The sequence below is a fragment of the Lampetra planeri genome, chromosome 2 (assembly GCF_965212315.1).
Source record: "Lampetra planeri chromosome 2, kcLamPlan1.2.h2, whole genome shotgun sequence".
Taxonomy (NCBI): domain Eukaryota; kingdom Metazoa; phylum Chordata; class Hyperoartia; order Petromyzontiformes; family Petromyzontidae; genus Lampetra; species Lampetra planeri.
Window position 1 is genome coordinate 27,438,199 of NC_136108.1, and position 14,309 is coordinate 27,452,507.

At 52.7% G+C, this 14,309-nt stretch overlaps 1 protein-coding gene across 1 annotated transcript in view; it reads right to left on the minus strand.

Moving 5' to 3' along the window:
* Positions 1–14,309, minus strand: part of KIDINS220 (kinase D interacting substrate 220) — a 118,350-nt gene that overhangs the window by 56,901 nt on the left and 47,140 nt on the right. Inside the window, exons 12-21 of the mRNA XM_078603257.1 lie at positions 13,322–13,499; positions 11,877–12,041; positions 11,198–11,377; positions 9,518–9,683; positions 6,864–7,015; positions 5,582–5,880; positions 4,845–4,985; positions 3,313–3,568; positions 1,596–1,684; positions 630–777 (exon numbers count right to left, since the gene is read on the minus strand). Of these exons, the coding sequence (XP_078459383.1) occupies positions 630–777; positions 1,596–1,684; positions 3,313–3,568; positions 4,845–4,985; positions 5,582–5,880; positions 6,864–7,015; positions 9,518–9,683; positions 11,198–11,377; positions 11,877–12,041; positions 13,322–13,499 (1,774 nt within the window). The remainder of the gene's footprint in view (positions 1–629; positions 778–1,595; positions 1,685–3,312; positions 3,569–4,844; positions 4,986–5,581; positions 5,881–6,863; positions 7,016–9,517; positions 9,684–11,197; positions 11,378–11,876; positions 12,042–13,321; positions 13,500–14,309) is intronic.

Consider the following 14,309-nt stretch of genomic DNA (forward strand, 5'->3'; position numbering starts at 1 on the left):
AAAACTCTGCTCTTGCGGGAGCCTCGGAACCGGTCAACTCTTTTTATTTAGTTTTTTTCTTCCGAATCCGTTTCGATGACGTACGTGTAAAAACTGATGACGTACACGTACATCATCGGAATGTGACAGGGTTAAGAAAGAAGTCTCTAAGTTCAACTGCTCTTGGGGCTCGCGCGATGCAGCCATGGCCGTGACAGCGGATGAGAGGTCAGCACGCGAGGCGACGAGTCACACAACAATCGCACTGCGGTTGGGAACCGGGTCAGTTGGCAATTCCGCTTGGCTGCAGCGCGCTTTTAACGAGCGGCGGTCTTTTGTCCCTTGTGCGCGTGTGTGCGCGTGTGTGTGTGCGTGCGTGTGTGTGTGCATGTGTGTGTGCGTGCGTGCGTGTGTGTGTGCGTGCGTGTGTGTGTGCGTGTGTGTGCAGGTGGTGCATTAGCCAGTCATCTCGGTCATCTCAGTCAGTCAAGCCGTGGCACCTGGGTCTGCCCGGTGACCTCCTGCCAGCGGGCGTTCAACACTTCAGGTAGCCTCAAGGTGCACATGGCCTGGCACAAGCGTCGTGGTGACGTCACCGCCACTTAGTGACGAATGGCGGTTGTTGTTGTTGTTGTTGTGTGCAGGCTCACCGGTGAGGGACACGACATTGAGAAGCCTCCTCATCGTCTGAGGGTTGATATCGCTGAACCAGTCCTCCGTGACCAGCAGCTTGGAGAGGTCAAACGACATCTGCCGCGTCAACTGGCGTGCCATCTGCCGCCGCTTCAAGGTCTCCTGCTGCCGCGCGTGTCAGGCGAGGGAAAAAAAAGTGTTGAGGTGGCGACTGGCGCAATGGTAACAGACGAATAACCGTCACCAATTAATCCTGCGAGTCTCAAGGAGTGTCATAGCGAGGGTCATGCATTGGTCAAATTTAGTTTTCCCGTCCCAAAAGTATGTTATCGAACAAACCGATTCAGGTGCGTACAGCGGGCATGTGTGTAATAATTGATGTACTACACAATGCCAAGTACAACGATTATTACCAGCGTGTTATATTCTGAACCTCTCTATGCCGCGTGTTTCAATAAACTCCACATCTCTCGGTGTCTACTTCCTTAATGCGGATAACCCTCGAGGTGCATGACTGGAGTGGGGGTGGTCAATTCGTTTTGAGGAAGTGCTTTTGCGCGTGCCGGAAGAAATGAGAGTACCGGCTAACGTACACGCGCACCAAAGGATAACCACTCAAAAGAGTTCCGCACCTGGCCTCAAATCGCACCTCGCCCGGCAGGGAGGCGACATCACCTCTCGGTAGCGTAGCGGCCGCCCTTGTTGTGTGTCGATGTGTGTCCACACATAAGTGTGTACGTGCGTGTACGTGGGAAAATGTGCGCACAAGTGTGTTTATGTGTGTGTGTGTGTGCGTGTCTCTCTAAAAACATCGCCACGAGGGGGACAAAAGCGGCCGGGCGTGGTGCTGGCCACCCACCCCCCTTCGTGTGCCGTTACGGCCCTCATAGGTGCTAGCTAACAGCACCTGCTCCAACAGTCTGTTAAGGCTATACGGGGGATCTTTGTCTTTGTTTACGGTATTTGAGTCAGTGAGGTCATACCCGGCGGGTGAGGGAGACCTTGCTGCCAATCTTCGTGAGCTCCCCGAGGCTATGCTGGGACGGCTTCTGCTCCCCGTCATCAAACCAGGCTGCGGCCACACAACACACACGCACACACACGCACGCACGCATGCAATCACACACACGCACGCACGCAAGCACACGCACGCACGCAAGCACACGCACGCACGCACGCCGTTCAATATACACAGTTCCTATATAGCAGCGCGGTCCCAAAACTTTTGGCACCAAGGACCAATTTCGTGGAAGACAATTTTTTCACGGACCGGGAGGGGGGAGGGGGGTTCATCATTGGGTCTTTCCCCCTTTTCAAAGAAGCTCTCCGGCGACGTTTGTTTTGTACTCATTGTGGCTACTAGGGGTTAGCAGCTTGTGGGCTTACCAACACTGTGACTGAGACAAGTGCGCAGTAAGGGAAAGAGGCACGGATGGATGTGGTCAATAATAAAACAATGGGGGCGGGCCACGCGTGGACTCACCGCTCTCACCTCCTGCTGCTGTGCGGCCCGGTTCCTAACAGGCCACGGACTGGTACCGGTCCGTGGCCCGGGGGTTGGTGACCCCTGCTATATAGAATACAGAAAGTATGTGTTCACTTGGGGGGTGGTTTTCGAATTTTTTTGGGGGGGGGGTCTTCTAAAACGATATTCAATTTGTGCTGAGAGCTACATACCACTCGTTCAGAAAGGACGTCATTATTCACGATTGTTGTTATACTCGCAGAACAGCCCGAGTCTCACGACTCATTGTCGGCAGGGCCCTTGAGCAGTTTCCATCGTAGGGGGCGAGGATTGCTACGTATGCATGTTGACCTTCTTAAGCACACACCGCACGTAGCCAACCGTGCTCATCGGAGGTGCGGCGGAAGGACAACAAACTAAACGTAAAAGGCAGTTAGAAAGAAATTCGTTTTCAATCTAGATGATGATTTAAAAGTGCAGAGCTTCAGTGGCTTCCTAATATTGGAAGGAAGAGCATTCCAGACGGCTGCAGAAGTGCATCTGAAAGCGCGCGATGCGGTGACCGTGTTTGTTCGATGGCCAGCCAAAAGCCGCTGCGAGGATGACCGGAGTTCACGTGATGTTTTATACTCCTGGACGAGATCAGCAAGATAGCGTGGTTCATTTGTGCAAAGCACTTTGTGTGGAATTAGTGCGACCCTATAATTTATTAGTTCAGCAACCGGTAGCCGATGCAGCTCGGCAAGCACCGGACAGACACACAGTAGTCGTTGAAGCTTGCAGGAGCCAAGCATCACGACACGTGTCAAAAAATACACCGCACCAATTGAGGAATTTAAACGGAAAATGACTACATGTTAGAGAATAGCCTCGAAAAGGCGATATCCTCCTCAAAATATTCCAGTCAATCGCCGCTCATTCACACTCGATGGTACAATGTCTTACACGCCCCTCGACAGAGCTATTTGTCGCATGGCAATCAAACCGACACGTTTAAAACGCCCTCCGAGCAGGAAGAGACCAATTCAAGCGACGACAGACCAGACAAAAAAACAAGAAAAAAACCCAACGACGTTGTCCCCCTGCAAGCCACTGCCTTCATTTCTCCCGGCGTTGTCGGTGTTTATCACACCGACAACAACAGGCACTTCATTTGAGGGCGGGCCGGCCCTGGCGGAGGAGGTCCCCCGGACCGGTTCAAGCGCAAGCCTGGGGGGGGTGGGGGGGGAGCTCACCGACGGTGGCCTCGTGGCCGGGCACGTCGCCATTGGCGGCGGCGGGGCCAGCGGCCACGGCCAGCCGGCGGGCGATGGGCGGCCCGCGGTTGTTGAGGAAGAAAGGCAGGTGCACGACGTTGCGCATGTAGTCGTGCCCATTGATGTTGGAGTCGCGCAGCACGCTGTTCAGGTTCTGGTTGATGGCCTTGATGATGATGTGCGGGTCGCTCGCGAAGATCGAGATGAACGGCGCCTGCGAGAAGAGGATGCGCACCTGCAGTGGGGGAGGCGGGGGAGGTGTGGGTTGGAAAACGGCGCCCACGTCACCGCTTGCGTCGCCGCTTCATGCGTCACCACGCGGGTGTATATATATATATGTTTTTCTGTGTCGGGAGCTCGTTCAACCCCGCAAAGCCTCGCCCGTGCCTCGTGACTTTCTCAGGAGGGTCCTGCCAAGTTTAGATGTGATGTGTTGAGTAAACGCATATAAACGTGTGTTCGAACACCAAATAGAAACCTATTTGCAAGGCATATTGATGTTTCATCATTTTGATATACTGGAAAAAAATGTCCCATAGATATAACTGCTAAACCCGAGCAAGCTATCATGCTGTTCCGCCTTTTGGAGCTCTCGCGTGACGAGGCCATAACCAAGGCGATCTCTGGTGTAGGCAAATCAGTTTCAAAGACAATGCATATATGACCAGAGCATGTTTGTTTGCATGTTTTGCCACGAGTGTGTGTGGTTACTGCAGACTTCATGCCTTGCAATAGGTATCTATTTGGTGTTTGAACACCCTAACACCTGTTTTATTGCCCGAAAGAGAAGAACACGCAAACTCCAAATATACAGCAGGCATCAGGGTTGGGATCGAACCCACGACCTCCGGCATACCAGGCGAGGTAGTTAACATCTCATAGCCACCGTGCTAGCGGGATCACAATGGCAAGATGAATAGAGGGATTAACTGGCTGCATAAGCTCCCAAGTAAGAATGTAACATTTGAGTAAAGATCTCTGACCACGATTCCACTCATCAACAAACCCAGCAGTGTGGCTTGTGCTGTTGCCCTGGAGACCAGGAGATTGATGATTGATGTTCGGTCGCCGCGTTGACAGCATCTATCGTGATTTCTCACTTAACAGTGGCATCGCGTGAAGACTCAGAGCGATGGGGAGTCCATGCATCGGAGCCATTCGCCACTAAGCGACGGTAACGTCAGCACGGCGCCTGTGCCAGGCCAGGTGCACTTTGAGGCCACGTGATGTGTCGAAGGCTCTCTGCTGACAAAAGGCCACGGTAAAAACTGAGGTGCCATGGGTTAACCGACTGAGATGACTGGCAGATGCACCAGCTGTGCCCCCTACTGTGCCAACTCGCTGTGTTTAAGCCACTCGTTGTTGTAAGCGTCGTTCCTCTTGCCCTCCATTGTTGTTGTTGGGGTGACCCAGCGCTCCGACACATGCACACAATTAGCCTCCGAGCTCTGGTGCTGCTAAAAGAAGCAGAGATTCGGCCTGAAGTGTTGATAAAACAAAGATTGCCCCACCGTGTCCAGCATTTGTAGAACTCTGTCCTGCTCGCACGTGTCGAGCCCGTCCACGATCACCACCAGCCGGGTCTGGTACTGAGTGAACGAATCCAAGGTCTTCGTCATTTTGGCCATCAAATCCACCTCCGACTTCAGCACCTGCGGGCAAACACACGACCCCGGCACGCAGTTACACACGAGTGCAATGCACGCAAAACAGGCGGAGTCGCGGGGTCTGCCTGCTCACGCACACACGTGGCACATACACGTACAAAGATCACCCGGATACCATGAACAGACTGTTGGGGCAAGTGTTGTTAGCGAGCATCTCTGAAGGCGCAGCACAGCACACGAGGGGGTGGGCGGCCAACACCACTCCCGACCGCCTTTGTCTCCCCAATGATGATATTTACACACTATACAAGGTAGTTATTTGAGGCTGAGTGGACCTACGGGAGGCCCAGAAACGGTTCGGGTAATCGTCACCAGTGTTGGCCGTGAGCGGGTCGCCGAGTTTGTAGTGCAAGCAATTACCCACACAACAACAACAACAACAGCCGCCATTCGCCACTAAGTGGCGGTGCTGTCACATCGGCGCTTGTGCCAGGCCATGTGCACTTTGAGGCCACGTGAAGTGTCAAACACCCGCTGGCAGGAGGTGACGGGACAGACCCAGGTGCCTTGGGTTGACTGACTGAGATGACCGGCAGACGCACAGTCAAGAATTACCCACACACGCACGCGCACACACGCACCTTCATGAACCCCTCCATCTTGAGCTTGTTGTGCGAGGAAGCGGCGGCCGCCAGCAGCCGCTGGCGCTGCGAGCGCAGCAGAGAGACCAGCACCTGCCACGCCATGGGGGCCTTGGCCACAAGCGCCATCGCCACGACGGACGAGACGGCGATGAGCGCCCCGCGGAGACGCACGTCCGTGTGTGCCTCCACGGCCGCCAGCAGCACGACGAGCGCCACCACGCAGCCCAGCACCAGCGCCATGAGCAGCACCGACGGCAGGCAGCACGACTTCTTCCAGCGGCCCACTCCCTTCTTGCCTGCGCGGGGGGGCCGACCGACGGGGGTGGGCAACGATCACGGGCGATGTGGAGAAAGACCCCCTCTGACCCTGCGCCAACTCCGTCGTAAACATCACCCCGCTAACGTTTCCCCCACCACCCCCCCCCCCCGTCCGACTCCACGCACGAATTCAAGATGTCGTGGAGTCGTGAGTTTAATGCACCGCGGCACGAACCGCCGCCCCACGTCGCGAGGTTACGGTGGGCGAGACGGCGAACAGGCGGAGTGCCGAGCCACGAGACACCCTCCCCAACTCGGGTTGTTGGTGCCGTTGACTTAGTGGCATTGTTTACGTTGAGGTGGTTGACCCGTTGAGCATCTTGCGTCTTGAGACGCGTTTCGTTTTTAGAGTCTAAACACGTTTCATTGGTACACTTAAAGACGATGTTGAGCCACGCGTGGCTGAAACCCCGATTCAAACCCAGAGCCTCAGTGGCGCCAGGCCAATGTTGTGAAACAGCCTTAGCCCTCTGAGCTGCACAGCCACCAACTAAGTTCCATATATTTTTCCTGCATTTCAGAAGCCAGCTTAAATCTGTTACTCTCACATTTTAAACGAAACCATTTTTATTTCACCAGTTAAGGCCCATTGAGCTGTATTTGTATAGCTCTTATTCAGAAGCGACCTGTCCACAAATGATAGCTCAACGAAGTGGTTTATCACGTGGAAATTAATATCAGCCGAACACTCTAAACGCGTGTCGATTCTAAAAGTGGAGGGAAAAACAGGAGGACCCGGAGAAAAATCCACGAGAACACGGGGAGAACACGCAAACTCCAAATACAGGCATTGTCAGGGTCGGGATTAAACCCACGACCTCCCGTATACCAAGTGAGGCAGTTAACATCTCGCAAACACATCACTTCCCAAGATTAGAGAGTCGCGGTGGGAGAAGTAGCGCGAGAAAAGCGGGGTGGCCCGGAAGGGGGGGGGGCGGGGTGCGTGTCTGGCTGCGCTTGCCTTGAGTGTTCTCGGTGCGAAAGACTCGGTAGAGGCGCGTCACCAGGAAGCCGAACTCGCGCTCGCACGCGTCGCACAGCGTGGCGACCATCTCCGCGATCGATGTCTCGCCGCCCACGCTCGTCAGCCGACTGTAGTCCGTGAACAGGAACCTGGTGGACACGGGCACATGGATGATCTGTGTGAGAGGGCGAGCACATGGCAAATACAAACATCCCCAGTGGAGCCTTAACAGAATGTTTGGGGGCAAGTGCTGCAAGCGAGCAATTACGAAGGCCGGCACGGCGCAAGAGGGGGTGGGTGGCCAGCACCACGCCCGACCACCTTTGTCTCCCCACAGCGATGTTTTATACACCGCACTAGGTACTCCTTTGAGGCTGAGTTAACCTAGGAGAGGCCCAGAATCGGTTCAGATAATCGTCATCGGTGCTGGCCAATGGTTCGTAGCGCAGCTCACTAACCGCTACACTACAAAGACAAAGATCCCCCATATAGCCTTAACAGACTGTAGGGGCAAGTGCTGTTGGCGAGCATCTATGAAGGCCGGAACGGTACACGAGGGGGTGGGTGGCCAGCACCACGCCCGACCACCTTTATCTCCCCAATGGCGATGTTTTATACACCGCACTAGGTACTCCTTTGAGGCTAAGTTAACCTAGGAGAGGCCCAGGATCGGTTCAGATAATCGTCACTGGTGTTGGCCAATGGTTCGTAGCGCAGCGCACTAACCGCGACACTACTGCTCCCCACACACACACACTTAGCGATACCGCCGAGTAAGTTAACTTGATCGATGCGCTGTTGGGTTCAGTCAGTTGTAGGTATGTATATTGAGCTTCTTTTGCACCGTGCATAGCCAACTGTGCTAATCGGAGATTCAAGAGACTCGAAGAGGAGTTGGACAGACTTGAGCCACACTGTCGAAGCCTTGCGTCGGCTTACCGAGCGTGTAAGCCGGGGTTTCACCACTTCGTACGTTCAACTTTCTCGATTCGATCGAACAACTAGGACTGAACTCGGGACAGCGTCTACCGTTCTACCCCTGTCGAGGATCAGTATGGACAAGACCAGTGCCACTAATCAACTGATAGAGACGCAACGACAGACGTTAGTGAACTTCGCAGTTCATATCATCAACTCTGCTCGTGGCATCACACAAAAACTTTTTGTCCAAAATTCGCTTTGGGTCAACAACTCTTTTCCATGCTGTGCTTCTGCAATGAGGGGCACCCGCTGAGCGCCGCAGTGGCGAGATGTCATCTCCCTCGCCTGGTATACAGGAGGTCGTGGTTTGATCCCGACCCTGACGCCTGCTGTATATTTGGAGTTTGCATGTTCTCCCCGTGGTAACGCATGGATTTTTCTCCGGGTCCTCCGGTTTTTCCCTCGGAATACTCTAAAAATGCCTTTAAAATATTTGGTTGCTATAAAATTTCCACGTGATAAAGCACTATATTGAGCTATCATTTGTGGTCAGGGCCCTTCTGAAAAATTACTATATAGATGAGTGGGCCTTACCTGGTAACATAAACATTGTTTAAGTTCAGTTTCATCCAGTGGTGGATAGATCACGGCCGAGGTTGACGATACCTTGCTTAGCCCTCCCTCGCCATGTATGTATGTTGAAATTATTTCGCACCACACATAGCCAACCGTGCTAATAGGAGGTACGGGGGGTAGGACAACAAACTAAACACAAAAAGCAGTTCTAAAGAAATTCGTTTTCAATGTAGATGAATTAAAAGTGCAAGGCTCCAGTGGCTTCCTATTATCAGAAAGAAGAATGATTGATTGTGTTGCAATCGAAACGTCGTATTCTATTATTTAATTTAATTTATTATTTTATCTTTAGAGGTGACTTAACCGAAATAAACAAATAATAATTCCTGCAGTCACGAAAGTTCTAAAATTAAGATTGAACCACTTCTACGGGGAAGTTTTAAGCTTATATTTTTTCTCTGTCTCTGGCGACTTGTTTTCTCTGCCTGTGTCCTCTCTTTAGATTGTTCACACTTAAATTCTAACTTAGCAATCTTTGAAATATGTAATCAACCAGGCTATGCGTTAATTGTGTGTTGACCGACCCTCTGTGTTGTATTACATTACATTTCGATATTTTACTAGGTTATTTAATTTTAGTGTGTCCTTCTCCTGATTTTCAGGCTTGCTTGCCGTGCCATCGCATTCGCAGCACCACGTCTGTTGACCACTCATTGATATGCTAATTTTTTCTCTAACCCTCCTCCCTCTCTCTGCCTCCGCCCCCCCCCCCTCTGTCTATTTAAGACCACCACACAGAGACGATCACCCCTCTCTGTTACCTGTGTTGCTCTCTGTCTGCTAATATGTCTGTCTATACTTTTCTGGTTAAATTTTATGTCGCTATTTCATTATACCTGATGATGATTGCTTGTGTTGCAATCGAAACGTCGTATTATATTATTTAATTTAATTTATTATTTTATCTTTAGACGTGACTTAACCGAAATAAACAAATAATAATTCCTGCAGTCACGAAAGTTCTAAAATTAAGAAAGAAGAGCGTTTCAGACGGCCGCAGAAGCGCATCTGAAAGCGCGCGAGCGATGTGGTGGTGACCGTCCATTGTTCGATGGCTGACTTGCTGCCCCCTTGCCCCGCCCGAGTCAACTCACCTGACGGGCAGAGCCCGCGTGGTCTGCTCGGGCAGCTCGGGAGGGTTGGTGAACACGAGCTGCAACAGCAGCTCCACGTAGCATAGCTGCCGTGCCAGCCACGTGCTCGCCAGCCACGCCCACGTCCACCCCTCGCGCTCCTGCTGCCCTCCAAAGTAGACGACCACTGCGGGGGGGAGGGGGCGGCGGGGTGAGGTGCAGCAGGCAAAGAGTTCAGTAAGGGAATGAATGAACGAGTGAGCAAATAATTGGGTGACCGAGCGGGCGACCGAGCGAGCGGGCGACCGAGCAAGCGACTGAGTGGGTGGGTAGGTGGGTGGGTGGTTGGCATGGTGAGTAAGGCAGTGGGTGGCTGCCGTGCGTGCGTGAGTGACCGAACAAGCGAGTGCATGGGTGGCTGAAAGTGTGAGAAAGGTAGTGAGTGCATGAGCGAGCGAGCGAGCCATTGCAAGTCAGTGCATAAGTGTGTGGGTAAGCGACAGAAAAGGCTCAGAAGCATCAAACAAATTCACTGGCTCGTTTAACTTGCTCAGAAAAGTCAGTTGCACAAAGATGTCTCAATATTTGTCAATCGCTTAATTGTAAAAATCAAATGACTCAAATAACCAATATAATTATCAAGTTATAAACTATATTGAAAAGGTTAAATCTCAAGCTCATATGAGCGTGGGATCGCCACTCATTGCGAAGGGCGGCGCTGCACGAGAAGTGAACGTCCCTTACCCCTTGACCTGTCCCTCGGGAGGAAAACCACCGGGGGACTTTTCACGAAGCAGTACCTATTTTATACACTTCGGCGAGATGATTAAAATGGACTGGGTGAACAGCTGAATGGAATTCTGGCCGGTGAAATTTTCTGTTTGTAACTGGCGTTTGGTACATGTGCAAGTAAGTATATATATTTTAGTCTCAAAATGACGTAAACACACAAACATAATGTGGGAGCAAAAGGCCCCGGAAAAAAAGTTAGTTACAGGTGCATGTAAGATCTATATTTTTCGATTTAAAGCTTTCGTGACTGCAGGGATTCATATTCTTGGTTCTTTTGGTAAAGTCACGTAGAAGGGAAATAATAAGAAAATGTAATACATTTTCTTGCTGTGGTTTTCACACCTGATGATGATTGCTTGTGTTGCAATCGAAACGTCGTGATAATTTTATTGTTTTATTTTTTATTATTTTATTATTTCCCTTCTACGTGACTTTACCGAAAAAACCAAGAATATCTATATTTTTGTCTAACAAAAAGACAAAGATCCCCCATATAGCCTGTAACAGACTGTAGGGGCAAGTGTTGCTAGTGAGCACCTATGAAGGCCGGCACGGCACACGAGGGGGTGGGTGTTCAACACCAAGCCCGGCCGCCTTTGTCTCCCTCGTGGCGATGTTTACACATCGGACCAAGTACTCATTGGAGGCTGAATAGACCTAGGGAAGGCCCGGGACCGGTTCAAATAATCGTCACCGGTGTTGGCCGTGAGCGAGAATCGAACCCGGGACGCCAGGCTCGTAGCGCAGCGCGCTAACCGCTACACGACCGTCTAACACTCACATAAAGACACACGAATCGGGAAAAAAACGCAGTGCAAACGCAACATAGGAGCGAGAGGCGCCAGCAGAGAGTGAGGTGTGCCGCCTTGGGCACATCGCTGAGTCCGGTGACGCTGCAGCGATGCTCACCGAGGAAGATGTAGAAGAGGGCCAGGAGGCTGAAGGCCACGGCGAGGCCCAGGTTGGGGTCGACGGTGACGGCGAGCACGAGGCCCAGGACGGACGCGAAGGCCAGCGTCAGCATGACGAGCAGCCAGGAGAAGCGCAGCAGAGGCTCGATCTCCTGGCCCGCAAACGTCTTCATCTCGTCTGTGGCGCGGCGGAGACAAGGGCGCGCCCGCGCACTCGTGAGGTGGACGCACGCGCGAGACAAAGGTCCCCCCCAACCCGCAAACTCGACCCTCCGTCCGGCCGAGCGCTGTCACAGCGAGCGCCGATGAAAGCCAGCACGGCGCACGGGGCGGTGGGCGGTCAGGCGGCACAACGCCCCGGCCGCCTCTCTCCCCCCGGCGGTGACGTTGGCGCACCGCACCCGGTACCCATCGAGGCGGAGTTGGCCTAGGGCAGTGTTCTTCACTAATTTTCAGGGGGGAGTGGGGTGAGGGGGCCACACTTTCGCCGATAAGACATCAGCATAAGGGCCGCCGCATATTTGAAACCGATAGGTTTGACGGCGCGACGGGGGTGTGTCAGGACCAGCGCTAAAGGCCCCCAGGGGGCCGCCAGTGGCCCGAGTAGGCCTTGCAACAAGAACACGAGCCGGGGGGAAGGACGCCCCGGGAGAGGTCGCGAGCGGCAGGGCCGATACCTTCGAGTTTCTTGAGCAGGAAGGACTTGCCGCTGCCCCACTGAGCGTAGAGGCCCACGCAGATGGGCGGCTGCATGGTGGGCTCGCTGAGGATGTCGGCAAGTGCACTGCTGTAGAGGTCGTAGCCCAGCATGTCGCCGTCCGCCTCGTTCGGGGACAGGTGCCCTGCACGCACGCACGCACGCGTATGTATGTACTGTATGTATCTATGCTGAACTGTTTTCGCACCGTACGCAGCCAACCGTGCTAATCAGAAGTGCGGGGGGAAGGACAACAGACTAAACTCAAAAAGCAATTCTGAAGAAATTAGTTTTCAATCGAGATGATGATTTCAAAGTGCATAGCTTCAGAAACCCCCCGCGCGCATTGTACCTGATGATGATTGCTTGTGTTGCAATCGAAACGTCGTATTCTATTATTTAATTTAATTTATTATTTTATCTTTAGACGTGACTTAACCGAAAGAACCAAATAATAATTCCTGCAGTCACGAAAGTTCTAAAATTAAGATTGAACCACTTCTACGGGGAAGTTTTAAGCTTATCTTTTTTCTCTCTCTCTGGCGACTTGTTTTCTCTGCCTGTGTCCTCTTTAGAATGTTCACACTTAAATTCTAACTTAGCAATCTTTGAAATACGCAATCAACCAGGCTATGCGTTAATTGTGTGTTGACCGACCCTCTGTGTTGTATTACATTACATTTCGATATTTTACTAGGTAATTTAATTTTAGTGTGTCTTTCTCCTGATTTTCAGGCTTGCTTGCCGTGTCATCGTACTTGCAGCACCACGTCTGTTGACCACTCATTGATATGCTAATTTTTTCTCCAACCCCCCTCCCTCTCTCTGCCTCCGCCCCCCCCTCTGTCTATTTAAGGCCACCCCACAGAGACGATCACCCCTCTCTGTTACCTGTGTTGCTCTCGCTATGTATCTTGGTAATACCAATCGCATTTACACTACTTCCCTTCTACGTGACTTTACCGAAAGAACCAAGAAGATTAATCCCTGCAGTCACGAAAGCTTTAAATCGAAATTTAACCGCCACTACGGGGTGGGATTCCATAAAACTTTAAGAGCCTTCAACAAGCTCCGTGATAAGAAGGCTTAGCTAATCGAGTCTCTCACCTTTCTGAAGAGATGCCGCGACTCTAAGGTAATACCAATCGTATTTACACTACTTCCCTTCTACGTGACTTTACCGAAAGAACCAAGAAGATGAATCCCTGCAGTCACGAAAGCTTTAAATCGAAACTATTGTGGTTCATTTGTGGCAAGAAACGATCTGCGTGCAACGAGTGTGACCTTGGCTTTTCAGCCACTCGAGGCCGCTACATTCACTGCGGACGAACAGAGCCGACGCGTACGCAAGCGCTTTCAAATTCACCCAGACACATAAGCGTTCGTACAAAAAAAACAACGAAAGGGTAAGACAGCGGCGCTCACGTGCTCCGAAGATCTGCGTGAGGATGCTCTTGTGGTGGCCGCAGTCGATGTTGTAGGGCGTCTCGCCCGCCTTGTTGGGCCGGTAGAGCAGCCGGCCGTCCTTGGGGTTGCGCAGGAGCAGTTCGGCCAGCTTGCGGCTGCGTCCGCGGATCGCGATGTGCAGCGACGTGTCCCCGTTCTGGCATGCCCAGTTCCGGCCCGACGGCACCGCCGTTAGCCACCGCCGTTAGCCACCGCTGTTAGCCATTGGCGTTAGCCACCGCCGTTAGCCATTGGCGTTAGCCACCGCGGTTAGCCATTGGCGTTAGCCACCGCCGTTAGCCACCGCCGTTAGCCATTGGCGTTAGCCACCGCCGTTAGCCATTGGCGTTAACCATTGGCGTTAGCCACCGCCGTTAGCCATTGGCGTTAGCCACCGCCGTTAGCCATTGGCGTTAGCCACCGCCGTTAGCCATTGGCGTTAGCCACCGCCGTTAGCCACCGCCGTTAGCCATTGGCGTTAGCCATTGGCGTTAGCCATTGGCGTTAGCCACCGCCGTTAGCCATTGGCGTTAGCCACCGCCGTTAGCCATTGGCGTTAGCCATTGGCGTTAGCCACCGCCGTTAGCCACCGCCGTTAGCCATTGGCGTTAGCCACCGCCGTTAGCCATTGGCGTTAACCATTGGCGTTAGCCACCGCCGTTAGCCATTGGCGTTAGCCATTGGCGTTAGCCACCGCCGTTAGCCACCGCCGTTAGCCATTGGCGTTAGCCATTGGCGTTAGCCATTGGCGTTAGCCATTGGCGTTAGCCACCGCCGTTAGCCACCGCCGTTAGCCATTGGCGTTAGCCATTGGCGTTAGCCATTGGCGTTAGCCACCGCCGTTAGCCATTGGCGTTAGCCATTGGCGTTAGCCACCGCCGTTAGCCACCGCCGTTAGCCATTGGCGTTAGCCATTGGCGTTAGCCATTGGCGTTAGCCATTGGCGTTAGCCATTGGCGTTAGCCAC